This window comes from Phascolarctos cinereus, unplaced genomic scaffold, assembly GCF_003287225.1.
Source record: "Phascolarctos cinereus isolate Bilbo 61053 unplaced genomic scaffold, phaCin_HiC Scaffold_3;HRSCAF=262, whole genome shotgun sequence".
Classification (NCBI taxonomy): Eukaryota; Metazoa; Chordata; class Mammalia; order Diprotodontia; family Phascolarctidae; genus Phascolarctos; species Phascolarctos cinereus.
The window spans coordinates 93470718-93494334 of record NW_027555736.1 but is presented as its reverse complement, the minus strand read 5'-3'; the positions used below and the strand labels follow the sequence as shown (position 1 = coordinate 93494334).

Sequence of the window (23617 nt, the reverse complement as noted above, 5' to 3'; positions counted from 1 at the left end):
AGAACACTCAAATTAATTGACTTGAATATATCAAAAAGTCAGAAAACTATCTCTCTATCTCTCCTTATATTTATTATATTCTACCTCATATTATGCTTATTTGAATACTTATGTATCACTCTTATTAGGTTATAACCTTCTTGAGGGTAAGAACAGCATTGTTTCCCATCCTTGTATTTCCCATTATGTAAACATTGCCTTGCACATTCTTCAGAAATAGTTGGTTGAATTGAATTAACTTTTGTAAACAAGGTCCAACAACAGCCTTCCTTGTGTTAAATCAATAGGGAGAATGTGCAAGTTACTGCAAGTGGGGCATATTTTATTTCTCTTAAAATGCATTTCAGAAATACATTAATGTTTAGGTTCTAGCATGATTAATATTTTATTTAAATTCAGCTATTGATATTTCATAGAATTTAAACTGTGTTTTTTGAAACTAAGAGTTTGGAATGAAAGAATGTAAACTCCTCAAGGGACTTTTTTTTTCTGCTTAGTGTTGTCTTTGCATGCTCAGCACCCAACACAGTGCTCTGCACAGAATAAGCATGGGATGAGTGTTTGTCCAATCATATTGAGTTGAATTTGGTTTCAAAGCATTTAGAACTAGAAATGACCAGAGAGATCACTTAACTCAAAACCCTGAGATAAGAAAACTGAAGTTATGAGAGCTTTAGGGACTTGTCCAAGATGAAATACATACTAAAGGAACAAACAGGATCTGGACGTGTCTTCAAACTCTCTTCTTCAGGATGTATAGATAGTAGAAATCACCTCAACCAAACTTCCTGTTTTACAAATGAGGAAACTGAAGCGAAATCTATCATGGCTTTATTTAGATATTTAGGAATCTTTTTATGTTCCTTTTAGAAAGGTAACTTTAAAACATTTTTGTGGAAACTCCTGCAAGTATGTGAAGGCCATACTTTTCCCTCAGACTTAGGTGAAGTGAATGATCATAGTCTTAAGGAATAAAAAGGAAATGATGAAGATGAAGAGGATTTTGGTAATAAAAATGAATTTAAAAACTTCATTAAATTTTAAAGAAACATGGAAAACTTTCACATATCATGAGTAAGGCAGTTTTGTGTATTTTTCTTTGTATACCTATACACATTTTTTTCTTTTAAAAAAGATGTTATTTTAATGGCGTGACATATTTTCAGAAAGCCCGTGGTTGGACCAATATGGTAGGTATGTTTCTGGTTGATCATTTTGAATTGTTTTTATTACTGTATTATATATATTTTTAGAGTAGTGACAAAATGGCGGAGCAGAATTTTAGAGCTGGAAGAGACCTTAGAGATCATGCAATAGAACTTCTTGTGCAGCTAGGTAGTACAGTAGATAGAATGCCAGGCCTGGAGTCAGGCAGACTCATCTTCATGAGTTCAAATCTAGCCTCAGACATTTAATAGCTGTGTGACCTTAGGCAAGTCACTTAATCCTGTTTGCCTCAGTTTCCTCATCTGTAAAATGAGCTGAAAAAAAAAAAGGCAAACCACTCCAGTATCTTTGCCAGGAAAACCCTAAATGGGGTCACAAAGAGTTGAATACAACTAAACAACAATAGAACTTTCTAATATTTTCTGTTCCCCAGAGAAGTTAAGGTTCTTGCCCAGACATATGAAGCCAAATCTGTGCTTAGGGTTTTATAATCACAAATAAATATCATCCTTCAGTGGCAGAACTGTGCAAACAACATTTTATAGAATTTTAAATGTAAAAATGTTATTTAAAATGATTAATCAAGAGAATTATAAGATCATCATTTATTAAAATGGAATTAAATACATTTAGATACAAAACTTTAAAAAATTACTTAAGGCAGAGAAAATCTTTTAAAAATTTTTATTGCCATTTTTAATGTACCTTAAATTCTTAAAGGAAAAAAGAATTGTTACTAGCTTCCATTTATGAGGTTTCATTTCTATATTTCAGGAGACTATGAAGAAGAAAATAAAAGAAGAGGAAGAAAGATTTACCAAGGAGATTACAGACTTCAATAATGAGTATGGATTAATAAATAAGAGAGAACTTTTGATTAAAGAAAAAGTCAAGATTGAAATATCTGATTTAGAGCAACAGGAAAATATTTTGAAAAGTGGTAGGTATACCTTGTTTTCTGGGTATCATTAGGAAGTGGGGTGTTTCTGATCAGTGAAATGTCTAGAGGCTTCAAGTTTAACCCTTTACACACCACAACTTGTATTGTAATTTGTTTTTAATATCAGTATTTTAAAAAATATCATACACTCCTCTGCTTTAATGAACTGACTGTATCAGGCAGGATTTGAGCTAGAAGCATTATGAGAAACATTTGAATGTCAAGAGAGAGAAGGACTCTGGAGGATTTTTTTTTTTTAACTTATCTTAAAGACTCAGGACCATAATATGAACATCATCTCATACTCTGCTAGAATGCATAGGCCTGATTGGATTCTGACCTTGGACTACACTCTGAAACTTAATTTCTCTGAGAAAAAAAAATTCTTCATGTAAACTTGCTTTGGAGATATTTACTTCTTTCTCATAAAGAACGTACAGCTGTATGACCTCCAAGACATTTTAATATGTTTTTTTTCCTGCAAAATAAGTTATTGAATCAAAGACTAAGAGATCTCTTTCTCAGGTGAATTGCTGTCAAATTCTCTTCACTGTTATTACAGAAGACGGCGAGGTGGTGCAGTGGATAGAGTATTGGAACTACAGTCAGGAAGGCTTCAGTTCAAATGTGGCCCTAGATATTTATTAGCTGTGTGACCCTAGGCAGGTCCCTTAACCTTCATCTCTGTCGGTTTCTTCATCTGTAAAATGAAGATAAAAATAGCGTCTCCCTCTCCGGCTCGTTGTAAAGATAAAATGATGATGTTTGTAAAGTACTTTGCAAAGCTGAAAGTGCTATATAAATGCCAGCTATTTCTACTACTACTACTACAACTACAACTAACACTACAACCACCACCACTACTATTACTACAACAACAACTACTACTACTACTATCACAAAAACAACTACTACTATTACTACTACTACTACTACTACTACTACTACTACTACTACTACTACTACTACTATCCTTTGACTTGTTAGCTTCATTCAGACCATCTGAAAGAGTACTGAATTTGGTGCTGGAGCACAATGGGTTTTGAATCCCAGCTCTAGTGCTTCTTCTGCAGTGTTATCTGTGTAAAATTGGGCAAGAAACAACCTCCCTAGTCTTCTGTTTTCCCATTCTAGGATGAGGAAATTGGAGTAGATGTCTTCTGAGATCCTTTCCAGCCCTAGACCTATATTCCTCTGACTGTATAATCACATGACCTCTTAAAATCCATTCTACATCTGGGATCTTATAATCTTATTTGCTATTATTTTTGTACCAAAATAACTCAGAGGCTTGTAGTTACCTAATGCTGAGAATATTTCCCTTTCTTCTCTTCTTTGATTAACTGGGAAAAATAAATATATTCAGAGTGATGGGGAAGGGGGGGGTGGTAAAGGAGAAAGACTGAAGAGAAAGGGCATGTGTGGAGAAAGATGAGATCCATTTGTACCTTTCCTGAGAAACTGGTGAGCCAGTTGGTGGTACAATGTAGTTTATGGTATCATGAGAAATATCTGAAAGTTGGTGAATGCCTCTTCTGCAGCCTCCCTACCACTTCCATCCCCCCAACCCCAAGACCTGATCAGGAAGGATACTCCATTACAGTAGTCTTTATATTCAGGTCTTTAAATTATTCTGGGGATTTACACACAGATATCCTAAAATTCTAAATGTAGTTTTAACATTATAATAGTTTAAAACTACAGTAAGACTTTGGGGACCTGTTGCACATCTTTGGGACTCATAGTAATTATTCAAAGAGTTATGTTTTATCTTTCTCTGATATTTTTGTTCTAAAAATTATTAATATTCCAGTCAAGATGGTAGAGTAAGAGGATTTAAGGGAGCTTGGCTTTAAAAACAATAAATGGTAACACTAAAGAGAACAAAACAGGCTGGAAAATCATTGAGGAAAAAATTTTAAATCAATTAAAAGTAAAAAAATGAGCAAAATGAAAAAAAGGGTTGATATAATTTGAAAAATACTTTAGAGAAACTGAATCAGCTAAATTACCAGAAGCAATGCAAGTAGAAAGAGAAACCATGAAAGATCTCCTGAGAGACATCCTCAAATGGGTAATGAAATTAAGTAAGAATTAGCATTGTAAAGAAAATTGTAAGACCAAATAAAAGAAAACCTTTTAAAGATGGCAAGAAATCTTGGGAAGAACTCAAGCAAGAATTAAAAGATGCTGGAAATAATTAGAAAGAAATGCTGAAGAAAATGGTTAGTAGAAAAAGTCTAGAAAAAAATTTAAAAAGCACTATAGATATAACCAGAAATACATAATCTCTAGGATCCATTTTAGTTCTAAAATCTTTGATACTTTCAACACAAATTTGAGGATTCAGTAGGATCTCAGTAAAGTACTACATATATGTTTAATTAATTGGATATTTAACAGAAAATTAAATCACCCACAATGCAGAACAGCTGTAAACAAATATAAAATTACAAAATCACAGAATAACAAAATCATAGTATTATCCAAATACTGAAAAGCTAGTAGATTGAAATGTCAAATTTAGAGAATAAGTCATGATACAACAACTCCACTCACAATTTCTGACATACTAGAAAAAAAAACTTTGGAGAGGGATTTTGAACAGTATATTTTAGGAAATCATCAAAGAAAAATTTCCATAATTAGAAAAAAATAAGCAGCCAAAATATAACAAGAAAGAATTTGTACAGCTTCAACAAGGAAGAATCTATGTTTCAATATGCCTAGACAAATTGTAAACTCCAAATTACCTCAAACTACCTAAAGAAAGCCAGAAATCCAGATCTGAGTGAGCAATTTTTGAAGAGTATGGGGGACAACTGGAAAATTGAAATACAAAAAAATAAAACATTAAGAAATATGGGTACTTATCTGGAATCTGGAAAAGATGTGATCTCATCAAGGTAAAGATCGTGACCAATAATGGGAAGAAATGTGGTGCCATGGGAAGAGTGATGGATCCAGGGTCAAATCTTAGTTCTACTACCTAATATCTGCGTGATCTTAGGGGCAGCTATCTGGTGCCATAGTGCACAGAGATCTGGACCTCGAGTTAGGAAGACCAGAGTTCAAATGTGACCTCAGATACATTTAGCTGTGTGACTCTGGGCAAGTCACTTAACTATAGTTTATTTCAGTTTCCCCATCTGTAAAATGGGGATAATAACAGCACATGCTTTCCATGGTTGTGGTGAGAATCAGACAAGATGATATTTGTAAAGCACTTAGCTCAATGCCTGGCACATAGTAGGTACAAATAAATGTCTGTTCTTTCTTAGACAAGTCTCTTAACTATTTAGGGTCCTCAGCTTTAATGGAGAAAGTTGGAATGAATGACTTTCTCCTATTATATGGTACTAAGTAACATATTTTTTGCCATTGTGTGCTTATCATATATTATTTTTATATTATTATTTGTATATGTCTATGTTTATTAATAGATTCTAAGTTCATGGAGGGAAAGGCCTCTTGTACGTCTTTTGATCTCTCACAATATTTCATAAGGAATAGCTATAATTTTTCGTGCATTCTGTCTTTTTCACTTCCATTCTCATACTTTCCATTTCAGAGATTAGAATTTTTCCTTTCCATCTTTGATAACCAGGAATAAGAAAATGAAATACATTCTGTGTTCTGGAAATGTTTAAGAATCTAAGTTCAAACGCCTTTCTACCACTGTCATGTTTAATTTCTATAGATCATTTGTCTAAACATATCCTACATCAGCTAACCTTGTCTAATTTGTTCTGCTACTTTTTTTTTTCTTTTTAAGTTTATAAGGTTATTCTGGGCCTAAACTTTCTGTGATTGTTAACTGAAAACATATCTCCTTTGGATCATTGTTGTTGAGTTGTTTTAATCATATCTGGCCCTTCATGACCCCATTTAGGGTTTTCTTGGCAAAGATACTGGCATGGCTTGCCATTTCCTTCTCCAATTCATTTTACAGATGATCTGAGGCAAACAGGGCTAAGTGACTTGCCTTGGGTCACACAACTTAGTCAGTGTCTCAGGCCAGATTTGAACTCACGAAGATGAATCTTCCTGGCTTCAGGCTTGGCACTCTGTCCACTGTGTTACCTAGCTGCCCCTCTCCTTTGTATATTATCATGTAATTATATTTATATTTAATGGAGAAGATTTAAGTTATCTCTATGGTAGGTAGGAACAGGAGAATACCTAAGACAGAAAATCTTTTAAAATCTGTCATGTGATTGATTTTTATAGCAGATTTACTTTTTAATTATATTTCCCATGATTTTCATTTAAAATATTTTTGATTCAGCATGCATGAACCAATTGGAAAACTAACATGGTGTGATAAAATTTCTAGTGGAATTTGGGTGACTAGTATACATCAGCACTAAGATGGGTCAAAATAATTTATTGATGCTCACAACCAAGCATAATATTGGAGGTGTGGACAAAGGGGAAGTGATTTCGTTAGGGATAGAGTTGTGGGAAGCCTCCCTCATCCCTAGCAGCCCTGGAGCAGCATGGATGGTGGGGGCCTGAAGGGTAGTGAGGTGTGTGCTCAGATCAAAGGCCCATAGCAGCTTGGGGCTCACGTTTGCTTGGGTTTTGAGACAAAGGACTTGCCTTGTTACCAGGGAGTGATCAGATAAAGGAACATGGACCAATAGCAAAAGAGTTCTCTAAATATTAACCAAGAAGGCCTATTCAAACTGTGCCTCAGTGGGCATGAAGCACAGAAACCCTTAGGATGGGGGGAATTGAAATTATAAGTGGGTCACAATGGCAAGCTTGTGGAAGAGTTTCAGCATCTAGTTCTAACTAGAACTAGGTGCAGTTAATACCTATTGCGTAATAGGGATCAGACCTGGAGGAGTGGAGGCATACACTCCTCTGGTTAATCATAGGATACTACCATTAACAAGTCACTTTCTTTAATTTTGTTTCACATCTCTAAAATGGGATAATAATAACTAGGCAAATGCCTGTTTTAGAAGGTTGTTGGGAAAATCAAATGAGATTATATATGTAAAGCATTTTGCAGATTTTAAAGTGGCTGTAAAAATGTGAACTCCCACTTCAGCACTGTGATGCACATGCTAGCATGTACACATGACTGATTGATTAAAGTGGCCTAGGAGCATATTGGACAGCTGGGGAAAAGCAGCTTAAGTCTAAAAATTTACTACACTGATAATCCAATATTGAGTATAACAGAGAGTTGTAATGATAATTGCTATATTAAATAAATGTTTTCTCAGAAATAAAGTCAATGGAACATAAGAGTATCCAGTTAAATGAACTTCAGCTACAGAAGAATGAATTGATGCAGGAATTATTTGTTCTTCAGAGAAAACTTAAAGGTATTACCTCAATATTTAATAATTTTAGGTCTAATAAACCCTAATGGGAATGGTTATATGTCCATATGGTTATAAAGGAAAGATAAAAGTATATAAACCCATTTTATTATAGTGCTTTTCCATTAGAGGCTTTTTTTTCTTTTTTGCAAAGTCACATTGCAAGAGAATCTGTAGACTCTTTGAACAACAACAAAAACACTATATTGACCACTTGGGACATAGTGTTGTTTTTTTTTTTAATACTCAGAGACAGTTTGCTTTACAGTCTGGTGTTTGATTTTGTTATTGTTGGTTGTTGGGGTTCTGTATGTGTGTGCATGTGTATGTGTGTTTGCTGTGGGGGGAGGAAGAGTTAAATGATTTTTGTATTAAATCTTGTTAGTAGCTTGAAGTGGAGCTTTTATTTTTTTATTTTATTTTATTTTTAAAGTGAGGCAGTTGGATTTAAGTGACTTGCCCAGAGTCACACAGCTAGTGAATGTTATATATCTGACGCTGGACTTGAACTCATGTCTTCCTGACTCCAGGGCCAGTGCTCTATCCACTGCGCCACTTAACTGCCCCCCAAAGTAGAGCTTTAAAAAAAAATCAACTGTATGATTTTGTACATTCAAACCAAAAAAGTATTGGAATATTCTAAGTGTAGGAGAATATAGGTGATACTTAGCAGATTCATAAAATCTTAGATTTGTAAGGGAAAATATTTCAATTCATTCATCTCCTAGTCTAGGACATAGACCCAGAGAAGTAACTTCCAGGGTTATATAGCTGATAGTCACAAGGAGAAGCGAGTCATAACCATTTTATTTTTATCTTTTAGTTTTTGAAAATAATGTAAACGAAGCCATATGTACCACCAAATTTTTAGAGGAAGAAAAAGTCAGAATCAGTGAAAAACCTCAGAATGATCCTGAATGTATAAGGTAAGGCCTATTATAATTGTATAGTCTACATTGCCATGGAGATTTGGCGCCATGACAGTCACCATCCATGGAGTCCATCAGTTGAACCATTACCAGTCCATATTTTGGAACTGGGACTTCTAAGGGATTCTTTGTGAAGATTTCTGGGAGAAAGATGCTGGAAAGAAAGGAATCAAGAGTTGGAGTCAGGATTTTATCCTGCATCAGTGGGGCTAGGTGGATATTCTAGGGTCTAACACTGGATCAGATTTCTGTTCTCCTATTTTTCCCTTGTAGGGGACCCAGCAAGGTATGTGGCCTAGTTTTAAAAAGGTACCTCCAAAGTTATGTGTTTGTCATTCCCTGGTGGGAAGCTATTGCCTTTTCCATACCCCTTTACTAGAAGCTGAAATTGGAGACATCTCTTGCTTTCTACACAGACTCATACGTTTCCTCAAACCTACATCAGAGCTGCTCACATTAAACAAGAAAACAAGCCTCCAGTTTTTCTTTATATAAAGAGGAAAGAACTGAGAACAAGGGAGCAATTAAGGTTAGGGTTTATCATGGATATAATAGCTGCCAGCCTCAGGTTTTTCTGCTTGAGACTCCTTCCCTTCTGCAAGAATGTAGAGGAAACACTCAGTTTATGGGATTTGTTGTCTTCCCCAACTTGGAGAGAAGAAAATTGTCTTTGAGGTGTTAGATGCCTTATCCTACCAGTCATCATCCTTTCCAGCACAGTAGTTCCCCTTGTCTCAGTCTTTCCATGCAAGAGAGCATGAACCCAGTGCTTGATCCCAGACTGTCCACATGGCCCCAAGATGAAGGATGAACTCCAAACTCCAAATCTCAGCTCCTCTTTTTCCAGTGTCTTCCTCCTAGAAACCTTCACAAAAATACTCCTAGGAGCCCTAGTTCCAAAATGTCACTCGCTGGTGGATTGTTGGGATGCCATTTGTTGGATCTTCTCTTTTTCCCATCTATGTAGGTTACAAATGGAACATTATCATCACCTTTAAATAAAATATTTACTTTGTCTAATGTATTTCAGCAAAATTCTAAGTTTAAATTCCAGATAAAGAATTGTAAAGCAGGATAATATTCTAATATTTAACTAATTGAAAAATATTATATGTAAATTTCATGGTTTATCATGTTGTTGAGAGACTGTGTGGAATATTAGATAGACATCTAGTCTTTGAGACAGAAAGACCTGATTTTCAGTTCTTCTTTGAACGCTCATTATTTGTGACAGTTCACAAGTCACTCAAGCTCATTTCCCCAAGCAACTCTCTATTACTAAAAGTTGTAGAAGCTGAACTGCATTGGTGGGAGGAATTTTGGAACTTGGGAGTTCCTTGCACCAGTGAAAGCATAGTTCTACACCTGCTCAAACATATGTTATTAATATTTTAAAACATTTTTGTCTCTATATGTAATGTTTCCCTCCTTAAAATCATTGTGTATTTGGTGCTATTCACTTGAGAACGAGGTTAGAGTAGTAGGAAGAGATTTGACTAAGAATCAGAACTGAGTTTTTACTCTGAGTTCTGCCAAATTCTGGCCATCAGTTTCCTTTTCGAAAAATTGGGGTGTCAGGTCAGACTAGATGATCTCTAAATTCTCACCTAAGATACAATGAAAGGTATTAAAATTTGTCTCATTGTTAACAATTCTGTCTTCTGCTTTTAAGTTTTTGTTTAAAAAAATTACCCCGATAGCTAACATTTCTCATCCATTCTTACATTTCAAGAGAAAATCAGAAAAAAATCCACTACTTTATTAAAAATTGATTATTTTTGCTATGTGCATGAAGAATCAAAATGTGTTTCTGCTGTTTAGAATTTTTATGTTCTTTTTGCCCAGTCCTATTACATAAGAATTGCATGTGTTTGAAATTTCTTATGGTCATATGCTCCAGGAAAAAAACCCAAATGTATTAATTTGACTTGCATTATTTAATAATTCAGTTTTTATTTGCTGGATTAATTTTAAAAAACCCAGCTTTGCTTCTTGGGTTTCATATTATGAGAAAAAGAAACCTCATTACTAAAACCATGAAGAAGCAAATGAAGCCTTCTTTCACATAAATCATACAGGAAATATGTCCACTAGAGCTGAACAAATGCTTCATATTAACAGTGTATTGCCTTAGGCCATCATTCTAGTGGTTTTGAGAAAATATTTGCAATTTAATTTTATGTTAAGTTTTATAAGCAGAAAATATCAATCTCTTGAGTGATCTGTGTGATGCAAAATGAGTTTCTGTAATGACAATCTGCTCATTGATTGTTTTAGACTTTTTTTTATAGCAGTGCCCACTAGCATCATTCCAGTTAGTATTGTAAGGATTTCCATTATGAACCCCAGTTTCAGAGGTTTATAACTCAGTCATAAAAATATGCTCTAGGCGAAAATTAAACATATACATAGTCTGTTAGGGAGCACTTGTTTTCTAACAAATGGCAGCATAGGAAATTTGGATGGAAAGAATCATTGGTCCATGCACCCTACTCCATTCATTGCAAATGGAATGCTCTGATACTTATCTATTCCCACTTTATATTCTTCTGTATGTATAACTTTACTTAGTTCCCTTGTCAGTTTCACAAAAGATATCCCAAGTGTGAAGAGCGAAGTTACTGAATATGAAGATTTAGGGAAAAGGACCATCAATCTTATAACTAGTGCGGTAACCAGAGGCTGATGATTGCAAACTAGCATATTTGACAGTATTTAATAAACTGAAACCATGAAGGCCCAAATAAATTTAACTTAAACATTTAATTTCATTTAAATGTTTTAGAAGAAATGTCTTCTTGCGATGTGTTAAATATCTTAGTATGTCATATATGCATTTTATTGTATTTTTAATTGTTCAAATCTTGACAATGAGGATTTTAAAAATAAATTGTAATTCATTATTTTTATCATTACTGATATTATTCTTATTAAATCTTGGGCAAAAAAGAGCTTAAATCTTCATTGTAAAAGAACATTTGAAATATTACTTCTTTTGGGCTGATTATCTTTGTGTGTAATAATCAGAGCACACTGATTTATAATTTGTTCCATCTCCATCACTGAAATTCTCTTATAATTAGTAGCTTTTCCTTGTTTTTCATCATTATTCGGGTTAGTTATTGAAACTTATCTTTATACCATCTGTGCATTTACATAGCCAGTAATTTATATTGGATGCCTTGTGGAGAGAGAATTGGCTGTGAAGTCAGGAAGATCTGACTTTAAATCAGATCTGTGAGTCTAATTGGGCTGTGGGACCTGGGCAAATCACTTAAGTTTCTCAGGGCCCCAGGCAACTCTCTAAGACTTTCAGTTGAAAAGGAAGTACTGGGCAGAGGAGTGTTCTGGATGAAATCACAAGTCTGGGGGAAAAAAGGATTGATGGTATCTCTTTGAATGTTTTCTTTTTTTTTCCTTTATTTAGATTTTTTTTTTTTAGGCAATTGGAGTTAAGTGACTTACCCAGGGTCACATAGCTATTAAGTGTCAAGTGTTTGGTCTGAGGCTGGATTTGAACTCAGGTCCTCCTGACTTCAGAACCAGTGCACTATTCACTGCACCACTCAGCTGCCTCCATATTTAGAAATCTTAAGATAGTATTTTGAAACCTTTCTGTTTCTAAAAGATTCCCGTATCAAACCCTGTGGAATAATAGACTTATCAAGTGGAGTAGCAAAGCAACCTTTAGTTTCATCTCCAGAGTAGTAGTTGTTTATCACTCAGGTGTGTCAATATATTCCAAATTCTAGAAGTCAGGTCAGTTCTCCTCTACATTGTTATATATAGGGGTTGTTGTTTTCAGTTGTATCCATCTCTTTGTGACCCCATTTGGGTTTTTCTTGGCAGAGGTACTGGAGGGGTTTGCCATTACCTTCTCCAGTTCATTGTACAGATGAGGAAACTGAGGCAAACAGGATTAAATGACTTGCCAGGGTGACATAACTAGTGTCTGAGGCCAGATTTGAGCTCAGGAAGATGAGTCTGCCAGACTCTAGCCACCGTCCCCCTCCCCAGGATCTATCTACTATGCCACCTAGTGGCCCTACATATAATGGTGGGGCCTCCAAAATGTTGTTTAACCCAAGATCCCACAGGTGAATGAGTTTTTTTTCCTTTTCCCAAGGGCTTTGGATAAAATTCCCATTCCTGAGGCTGAACCAGGATTGAGCCATTATTTTCTATAGGAGCTGATTATTTGAGTTTTGATTAGCTCAGACCACAGAATAGTGAGAACATACACTGATTGAATAGTCGGCATTTTATAGACTATCAATGTCTATGAAAGTATGAGAGTGCTTTTGTTCTTCTCTCCCATTACTTTTATAATTTTTTTCATCTTGTCTATGTCTATGCCTTTTCAAATAACAGCATGAAAGTAAATGACATGCCTAGTTGAGTCTCCATGAAAATATAATTTTAAAAAAAATCTCCTTGAAAAACTATATTCTGTTTATTTTTACTGTGGCATTCCCTTTATTCTAAGTGTTCTGGGTCATAGTCTTTATTTGTGGCAAAAAATAAAGTAATGGACACTCAGTATAGGAGACAACTTTAACTATTTCCATTCTTTTCCCTGTCTACCAAGCTTCTTGATAGAATAGTTTTCAAGTTCTGAAGATAATCTCGATGCATTTTTTCTAATGTAAGTGGAAGTGATTCAAGGTTTCAGATTTTAAGCCACTTAACAACAATTAGTTAACAACCTGTGATAGATAGTGAAGATACAAAGATGGAAAACAATACAATCTCTGCCCTTGTGCAGTGTTCAATAATAATAATTCACATATATTGACTTAAAGACTTAGAGACTTTTTCTCATAACAGACCTGTGAGGTAGATAATATAAATAGTATCTCTATTACATGGATGAGAAAAGTGAGGTTTAGAGGGGCCAAGACTTACTTACTTGCCTATTAACAAGATGGGAATGGGGTAGACTAGAATATGAGAGAGAGAGAGAGAGAGAGAGAGAGAGAGAGAGAGAGAAGAGAGAGAGAGAGAGATGAGGAAGAAAGGGAGGGAAGGGAGATAGAAGGGATGAAGAGAGAGAAGGAAGATAAAGAAGAAATGGGAGAAAGAAAGAGGGGAGAGAGGAGAGACAGAGACAGAGAAGAGAGAGAGGAGAGAGACAGAGACACAGACACACAGAAAGAGAGAGAGAAAGAGAGAGAGGGAGAACAAGGTAGACATATATAATAAGGACAAATCAAAGGTCTAGCAAAATTCTGCAAGAGACTTAAAAGGAAGGAGAGATCACTTTGTTTTGCACACCTGAAAACAGTGGATTTTAATCAATACCATATTTGCAATGTGCAAGGTATTAAATTTACCAGCACTTTCCAAGGAGATAGAGATAAAGACAGGACCTATAATTTCACTGGTGCAGAAAACTTCAAGATGAAGGGACTTGGCACCTTCTCTACAGTGACAGACAGTGTCTTTATACAATATGGTAAATTACTGCTTTCATATTTTTGGTGAAAAATACATCTAAAAATAGACATATAGATAACATTGACAATCATTAGATTTATACAGAAGAATATAATATAATATGATGAGATATGAAATAATTAAATTATATAATACCAAAATACTTTCAAACTCTCCAGGACCTCTTTAAATATGTTTTATATGTGTAGATATTTAGTTATTTTCAGGTATGTATTTTAACATGGGTCTTTCTTCTTATCCAAAAAGAGGAATGGGGAATGTTAAAAACAAATTATTTTTAGGAAATTCTGTCTGCACTTTGCATCTTGACAAAGGAAATAAAATCAAAGGTACATATATCTAACAAGAAAGTACTTCAGTTTTCTACAAAATAGTGTTTACAAAAATTTTGGAGCATATGATTTATCCAGATGAGATAGTTCTTCCTGTTTTGAAATAAGTAACATAGAAAGTTTCTTCTCTAACTCCAGGTCCATTCTTTGCTGCAGAATTTTGTTGAATGTTTCTGTTGACTCTGCATCCCTTCTGGTAAAAGTTCATCATTTATTCACTAACAGAGGCGTCTTTACAGCATTGATTGTGTAGCCTCTAAGCTAACAGACATCCCCTGTTTTGTGAGTGTAATATTCTTGGCACATACTGTAATTACTGAGCTTCTAAATAAGTACAAGGAGAAAATTTGATAGTGGAATCAATTGATTACTGCAAAAGTTATGCTTGTAATGAATGTTAGTGATTTTGCTAGCCTGTCCCCCAAAGTCTGAAATAATGTTGCCCAACTTTTAGAAAACTGTGAAAACTGCATTTGGTATTTCAAAGAATATTCTAAAAATGTTTGTGCATTTTGGATAGGATAAAACTTTTAATTTTAAGAATAGTCATTTTGCTCAACTTTATTCAAGAGATGGTATCTTTTCAGTGAAGCTATTCTGTGACATGGAAAGGTTGGTGACCCTGTTTTGAATGGTCATTAGGGAAAACAAAATGAAACAAACAAACAAAAGACAAAACCATGGAATTACTACATCAATTTCGAATGTTGGCTAAGTATAATAGGGCACTGACTATTAGTTGATGATTTAGAAGGTTAGACTAGACTTCCTCTCTATTAGATTGTAAACTTTCTGCAGCAACTGTAGGTTTTTAAAATTTTTATTTTAAATCTTTATACTTAGTGTCCATCATGATGCCTTATACACAGTAGGTAACTGCATTTAGTTATTGTGAAATGAGGGGAGGAGGTGACAATTGCAGTCAATCAGTCCACCCACTGAAGCATGAGTTTTGCTTACCATTATACTGCTTTCTCTCGCTGCAAATGTTATTAATATTCATAACATTATCATTGCTTCCTCTTTTAAATCTAACAACAGACTTTTCAATGTAAGAATGAATTCTATAGCTTGATTGTATGCTGTATTAAAAATATTTCCTTTAATTTGCTTTAAATATCCTCCTCTTAATTTTGGTGCCCTCTTGTTCTGTTATTATTAGCCAACTTTAAAAAAAAGGAGGGGGGGAGAGGAAGGTTGATCAGCATTGCTGTTGTGAGGGACAAGAAAGAACTCACAAGAAAATGTATTCGTGGTGAATGGTACAATAGGTGGGGGACTGATTCCATTTTATTTAAAAATAAATAAAAATGAAGCAGAATGAAAGTGTCTAAGTATGGCAGTATGAAATTGAAGCTTGCTTTATACAGCCTAAATTAATTCTCCTCCTTGGGCTCTTTTAAAAAGTTTTTTTTTTTAGTCACACAAAATACTAATAAATAATTAGAACTAATTTGGGATAATTCTCCTACTGAAACCTTAGAATTAGGGATATTTACATTTTTATTTAGTAGGAAAATATTATAACATACATTTTGACAAAATTGTAAAAAAAATACGTTTACTTTGTGTTCCCTTCTGAATCTGCCAATATACTTGTAAAGCTCGGTTGCCTTTGATTTTGGTTTCCCATTTATTCATTAAAATATATCCCACAGTCCTGATTGCAGCTTTCTGCTACACAAAATTAATAACTTCTTATATCTTCTTCTTATAAGCTGTGCTTCAGAATTTTTATTTATTTTTCAAGAGTTCTTCAGGTTCAGAACACAATACATTTCAGATACATGAGGGTAATTTTCTCCCTTCGTTGCTGTAAACCTGATGATTCTTGTCACTATTTTTCAGGGCTAAAATTACACACAACACATACTTTTTTATAGAGAAAATAAGAAAATAATATTGGAATCAGAGAGGAAGATAGACTTAATCAGGACAAACAGATGTTATTAAGCTTAATTGATCTCATTGAAATTAAACTCATTATTTGACAAGCATATCTCCAGGTGTGTAGCAGTGTCTTCAGAAATTGTAAGTTGTGTTATAGAAGTTGAAAACTGATAGGGACCTTTTCTTAATTTTTTAAGAGATGGAAAATTTGCCTTATATATCCTTACAAAGAAAGACACCAAGACCAAAAGAAATTAAAAGACTTTTCCAAGATCATACAAATGTCAGTTGGCCTTGCCATTGTGACAGTAACAGAGTTCATTTCATCTCTCTTAGCTTCAGTATACTTATCCTTAAAATGGGGATATGCATACCTGCATAGGGTGTGAGGGAAGGGCTTTGTGAACCTGAAAGCCCTATATATAAACCTTATTCTTAGTAGTAACAGAATCCAGGTCTCAGTTCAGTACTGAGTTTCGGTAAACTGAACCATGCTTTCCTCCTTTATGGTTCTAGGATTATTAAACATCTATTATTTATTCACTTTTCTGTTTTCTTAAGAGAAAGATGTTTTATTGAAGTATCAAATATTTCTTCCAGATCTTTGAACACTTAATATTCTTTCCAAATCATCCAGTCTTGACTTCACAATTCTGATTATAAGAACTACAAGTCTATCTATCTTAATTTAGGAAATAGTTATATAAAACAGTATCGTGTGCCATACTGATACTTTTTTTTCTTTTATAACAGGCTTAAAAAAGAACTAGAACTTTATAAGGAAGAAGACATGGAAAGTGTTTATGAAGCTCTCCGATCAGAAATAGAATTTTTGGAATTGGTAAACCATTTTACCATGATTTAATGATTTAATTTATGTTTAGTGTTATTTGACCTAATCATATGACTGTATACACACACATAGACACAGACACACACACACACACACACATCTCACATCTGTTTCAAGCTAAGTAACTTTAGGGTAATCTGGTTTATCATCATGCCACAAAAGAAATTATAGATAGAAGGAGACAATTATTTGAGTATCTGTGAAAAAAAATACTTTTTTTTAATTTAAGGAGCATTTAAAAATATTTTAATATATATATATGTTAATCTAACTTTTTTTTCTTATGAGCTCTGCACATCATATTGTACATGCTATTTTCCATATGCTACTGTGATATTTCAAAATATGGTATTTCTTAGAGTTTTTCCTTATTTTTAAATTTTGGGCAGTCTAAAACATAAATTCTGAAAGCTACTGATCACGTAACTTCATTATCTGTGATTGTTCAATCATCGTTTCCTTTATATGCAATAGGGGGAAGGAGGAATAGCAGAGTATAAAGACATGATTCCTGCCTACAAAGAACTTACATTTTAATGATATAGAAAAGACTAGAAGTAACAAAAATGCCCCAAACGTTAAAATACCAGCACAAGAATTAAATAATAATAATAATAATAATAATAATAATAATAAAGTTGTCACAAGGTAGTATGTGCTTAATTAGCAAGTGAATAGTATAAATTAGGGGGCTGACTAGATTATCTCTTAAGGCCCTTCCAGCTCAAACTTCTGTGATGCTAAGAAGGTCTCATTTTGGACTACAGTAGGGTCTTTCAGTTCACTTTCGTTTAATAGACTTTCATTACACATTTAATATGTACCTTGCCAGATTCTGAGGATATAAAAATAAAACTAAAACAAGCCTAAATGTCAAGGAGTTTACGTTCTCCTATGGAGTGGGGAATACAATATGGATAGGGTACAAAGACTAATCACAGGCATAAAAAGGGAAGGTTTCATGAGGCAGCAGTTAAGTTAAGCCTTGAACAAGGGTAAAGATTCTGAAAGGCAGAAATCAGGGAGTGGATTGTAGGCCCAGGGATGGCTTGTGAGATTTCATGGAGACAGGAGAAGGAGTGTTAAAATTGAGGAACAGTTAGCAAACAGTCCAGAGGGCATGGGAATTTTCTTGGGGGAAATGAGAAACTAGCACATTTTAAATAGGTTTATAATTAGAATGGCATCATGGAAAGAACATTAGATTTTGGTTTCAGAAGGCCCAGATTCAAATCCTGCTTTCAATCCTTAATAAGTTTGTGACTTTATACAAAGTCTTTAAGCTTCAAATTCATCTTTTAAAATGAAGACCAATAATATTTGTGGTCTCTACTGCAGCACAGTACCTACCTAGAACATAGTAGGTCCTCTAAAAATACTTGATGACTGATTGAGTCATAGAGTTCCTGTGATGAAAGCATTTCATCAGTCTATGCAAAGAGATGCTATATATAGTTATTATTATTGTTATTGTTACAATTGAATCTCACTATGTTGTCTTTAGAGTCCATGCCTTGGGATTTACTTGTAATGAGGTCCTTTCTATATGTAAGTTCACAGATTCTGCTAAGGTATAAAAAAATGGCTCTGCTTTCAGAGCCTTTATATCATTTATTTAATAGCAATACCCTGGAGACTTATGCTATGGTTGAAAGAGCATAAAACTTAGAACCAGGAGAGACTGGGGGTTAAATGGTGTCTCTGAAACCTTATGAGTTGTATCACTTAGCTTTTGTCTGTCTCAGTTTTCTCATCTGCAAAATAGGGATGATAATAGTATCTATCTACCAGGCTTGTTCTGAAGATCAAGTGAAATAATAATTGTAAAGCCCTTAACACAGTGCCTAGGGGAGCCAAGATGGTGGAGTAAAAAGGTAGTCGCTCTCACCCTCCCCTATCAGCCTCTGAAAACCCAGAAAATATCACCCCAGAAAAAAAAAAGCCCTGGAACAGCTGAACTAGAAGAAAGATGGGAACAGCGGTGCAGCAGCCCATCAAACAGGTCTCCCAGTGCCTCAGCAAAAATAAGAGAATCAACACTACAAAGGGCCCCAGGTGGATAAGTACCCTGCCGCATTCATCTGAAAGTAGCTGAAGAAAGCAACCTAGAGTCTTCCTGAAGTCCCAGCTTGCTGATTCCAACCCAACACTAGTAAGCTGTCAGAACCCTACAGCCTCCAACTGTGAACCAGGAGGAGATCCTGAAGCCCAGGTGGCAGAGAGGCAAACACCAACACCTGGACCTCGTAGTGCCTCAGTGAGGGTGGGGGAACCCGTGGAAACCAGCTCAGAAAACCACCAGGTGCCTTGGCACTCCACCACAAAGGAATCTCTCAGTGCATTAGCAGAAAGGAGGGAGGCAGCATTGCAAGGGGCCCCAGGCAGATAAACACCCTGCAGCACCCATCTAAAAGGAGCTGAAGAAAGCTAAAGGAAAGGAAAAGCAGGCAACCTAGAATTGCCTCAAAGTTCCAGCCTTGCTGATTTCAGCCCAACACGAGGTAAGTTGCCAAAATCCTATAGCCTCCAATTGCCAACATAAGAGGCCCCAGCACACAAAGCCAGTGACCAAGACCTAGGCTCCCAACACAAGAAGCTTGGGTCAGTGCCCTCTGTTCCCCAGCAGGAGAGCTCAATCTCTTTAAAGGCCAGGGAATAAAGAAACACCATGAGTAAAAAGAAACATACCATAGATTCATATTATGAGAAGAGTGAAGATCAAGACAGAAATTCTGAAGAGGACAACATTGTCAACAAACCCACATCTGCAACATCAAAAGGGAATATGAACTGGTCTGAAGCCCAAAAAGCCTTCTTAGAAGAGCTCAAGAAGGATTTTAAAAGTCTAATGAGAGAGGTAGAAGAGTCCTTAAAAAATACAATTGGCCAGTTAGAAAAAAGTACACTGAAGAAAACAAATCCCTTAAAAATACAATTGGCCAATTGAAGAAGGAAGTACAAAAACTAACAGAAGAAAACAATCTGTTAAAAACTAGAATTGGACAAATGGAAACTAATGACTCTATGAGAGAGCAAGAATCAGTCAAACAAAAAAAAAAAAGAAAAAAAAAGATGAAAATAAAATACCTCATTGGTAAAACAGACTGGAAAATCAATCCAGGAGAGACAATTTAAAAATCATTGGACTACCTGAAAATCTTGATGAAAAAAAGAGCTTGGACAGTATCTTTCAGGAAATCATAAAGGAAAACTGCCCTGAAGTCCTGGAACCAGAAGGTAAAATAACGGTAGAAACGGGGAAAAAAAGAATGGAGAAAAAGACAGATAGCAATCATAACTGTGAAAGTTGAATCGCTATCTTTTTTTCTCTTCTGTTGAGTTTTGTTTCCTCCTTCTGATGGTTTCTCCTATTGGTTTTAATTTTTACTCACAACTTCACTAATGTGAAAATATGTTTAATAGGAATGTAAATGTATAGCCTATGTCAGATTGTGCACTGTTTTGCAGAGGGTGATGGGGAGGAAGGGTGAGAAAAATTTTAAACTCAAAAGCATACGGAAGTGATTATTGATAAATCAAAATAAATTAATAAAAGAAAAAAAAACCAAACACAATGCCTAGCACAGAGTAGGTGCTATATAAATGATAGTTATTATTATTATTATTATTTAAAAGAAGAACAATGATACTTGCAGTCCCTGCCTCTTAGGGCTTTTGTGAGGATCGAGTAAGATAATGTCTATGAAGGGGTGTGTGGGCACAGTGGATAGAACACTGGGCCTGGAGTTAAGAGGAACTGAGTTCAAATGTGATTTCAGACGCTTACTAACTGTGTGACCCTAGGCAAGTCACTTGACTCTGTTTACTTAAGTTCCTCGTCTATAAAATGAACTGAAAGAAATGGCAAACCATTCCAATATCTCTGCCAAGAAAACCCCAAATGGGGTCATGAAGAATTGAATTTGACTGAAACAACTCAACGATACCACTTTAAAATTTTTGTAAATGGTAGCTATGATTTTATTGCCATGAGATTTTTAAGTGGATATTACTTATTTTTAAGATATACTCATGGGGCAGCCAGGTGGTGCAGTAGATAGAGCACTGGCCCTGGAATCAGGAAGACCCGAGTTCAAATGTGGCATCAGACACATAACATTCACTAGCTGTGTGACTCTGGGCTAGTCACTTAACCCCAACTGCCTTGCCAAAAAAAAAAAAAGTTATACTCTCTTTTCAGCTAAACCAGATTATTTAGAGCTACTATAGATTTTCTGTGCAAGGTACGTGAAATATATTCAGGGTCAAAAGGAAAAAGAAAAGCACTTTCTCTGTAAAATTTCAAACATTCAAGGGAGTAATACACCTGAAAAAGCTGCGCTGGGGAAAAGAATATTCTTTACTGGTCACTCCTGTCACAGAGGGTAGGAGAGGACTTAATTCTCAACTCCCCATTATAAATTCTTAGAGGCTTTTCCTCTGATTAACTAATGATATTTTTCAGAAGATAAGAGCAATTTGAAAGGTTAGCACTCTACCTAATGCAGCCCAATGCAGTTAGAATGTTCCTCCTCAAATGGATTTATATTAGAGATGAAAATAAGTCTTTTGGGGTCCTATAAATAGACAAGTAAATTGGGATCTTGATATGTTAGGGTTTTTTTTTTTAACCTCGCCAAAAGAATCTGAATTCTATCAGATGCAAATTTAACTGAAACATCTGGTTCTGCTTCTACCAGGAAAAAAATTTATGGACAGAGTAAATCCATGAAATGTTTTGAGCTCTGTGGAATTTAGATGCTGTGTAAATCAAGGTACCATTACGAAAGAAGAGAGCACATGTTAAAAACTAGTTTTTTTAAGCTTCAAATTTCACCTTGCAACATTTCTTTTTGACTGAAGATCTGTTATTAGAGGATTAATGTGCTGAAACTATTTAACTATCATAATGCTTAAAAGCTTTTTGTTTTTGATAGGCATAAATTATACTTTTATGATATCCGAACTTGAAATAGTACAAAATTTCTTCTTATTTTGTCAGAAAGTTGTAGATTCTATTTTTGAAAACTCCTTATCTTCAGGTTATGTGGGAACATATTTGGATTGCTTTTAACCTCTGACTTTTGCCAGATGTCAAATGAATGAAGTTTTTTGCCATCCTAGAATTTTTATATATCATTTAGCTTTGATTCATTTTTAAAAAGTTTAATTTAACTCATTATATTTCCTCTGTAATTTTTTTTCTTTTTGGTGAGGCAATTGGGGTTACCCAGGGTCACACAGATAGTAAGTGTCAAGTATCTGAGGCCAGATTTGAACCTAGGTCTTCCTGACTCCAAGGCTGGAGTTCTATCCACTGCACCACCTAGCTGCCCCTGTAATTTTTTCTCTTTTAAAAACTATTTCAATAGTGCAGAAGACCTAGTTTGTGTTTGTGCATAAAAATCTACAAACAAAAAATTCAGAAGTAGTCTGCTAATATCTACGCCAGGGGTAGGGACTTGTGGCCTTGAGGCCACATGTGGCCTTCTAGGTCTTTGAGTACAGCCTTTTGACTGAGTCCAAGTTTACACAACAAATCCTTTTTATTAGGGGGATTTGTTCTGTGAAGTTTGGATTCAGTCAAAGGGCCGCCCTTGAGGACCTAGAGGGCCACATGTGGCCTTCAGGCCACAGGTTCCTGCCCTGGGTCAATTTTAAAATTTTCTATATTTCTAATTACTGTTATTTTTATTCTTTAGACATTGTCACAGAAAAGTCTTCAAGCAAAACAGTAGTTCATGGAAGGCTGATCAAGACACATCACTAAATTAGATACTTTTAATGCTGATATGAATAATACCCATCATAGCAGATTCTTGAAAAGCGTTGAATCAGGTTGCTGGAGATACCAAGAACTGTTTTCTTGACAATTTGAAATAATAAGCATATATACAGAGAGAGAGAGAGAGAGAGATAGTTCTTTATGAGATTTTTGGTGAAGTACATTAAGGGTTTGGGGGGTAGATATGATGTCCTCAGGCCCTTCCGCTCTAGCTGCTGATTCGTCATTTCTATACTTTGTAGAGTATATATAAATCTCTCCTTTCCATTCCTTACCACAACTTGATCTTAGAGTTCATCATAAATATACATAGGAAAAAATGCTCTGGTTATTGACCCAGTTTTGCCATTGCCATTTTCATGCAAGTTTCCCAACTTTCTTCTAATAAAGACGTCTACTGAGAGAGCACCTCTGAGGCTGCTGAGCTTCAAAAGCCAATTTTCTCCCCATTCCTATAACAAAGGCCTTATGCCCATAGCAGTGTTCCATCCAACATTTTTTTAACTGGCATATTTTTTCTTTCTAATCCTATTGGTTAGAAAGGGAAACAATTTACTTGGCGGAGATGTGGAAACTCAAGAATTCATATGTAGTGGTGACTAAAAACGTTTTAAAAGGGAGCAGTTTACTCAATGAATTTTTATTTAGTGTAGTAGGAACAGGATCACCCATAAGCTTTTGGATTATGTTTTTTAGCTGTTAATGAAATTTTGGTCTCTGTTTTCACCAATATTATATTTGTTTAGACACTACATTTCTATAAAGGAAGGTTATTTGTTGATTTCTGAAAATGGATAGAAATATCAATTGTCCTGCCAGTAAATCAGTTTAGAAGAATACATAATTTACTTTTGGAAATGGATTATCTTCTGGATTCTGTTTTCAAGCTGCGTTTTGCTTTATTGTTGAAGGGGGAATTTCTTGATTG

At 35.0% G+C, this 23617-nt stretch overlaps 1 protein-coding gene across 1 annotated transcript in view; it reads left to right on the top strand.

Annotated features, from left to right (window-relative positions):
- Positions 1–16916, top strand: part of CCDC172 (coiled-coil domain containing 172) — a 53716-nt gene extending 36800 nt beyond the window's left edge. The window contains exons 5-8 of the mRNA XM_020988156.2: positions 1942–2107; positions 7345–7446; positions 8267–8369; positions 16805–16916. Of these exons, the coding sequence (XP_020843815.2) occupies positions 1942–2107; positions 7345–7446; positions 8267–8369; positions 16805–16916 (483 nt within the window). The remainder of the gene's footprint in view (positions 1–1941; positions 2108–7344; positions 7447–8266; positions 8370–16804) is intronic.
- The last annotated feature ends 6701 nt before the right edge of the window (positions 16917–23617 follow it).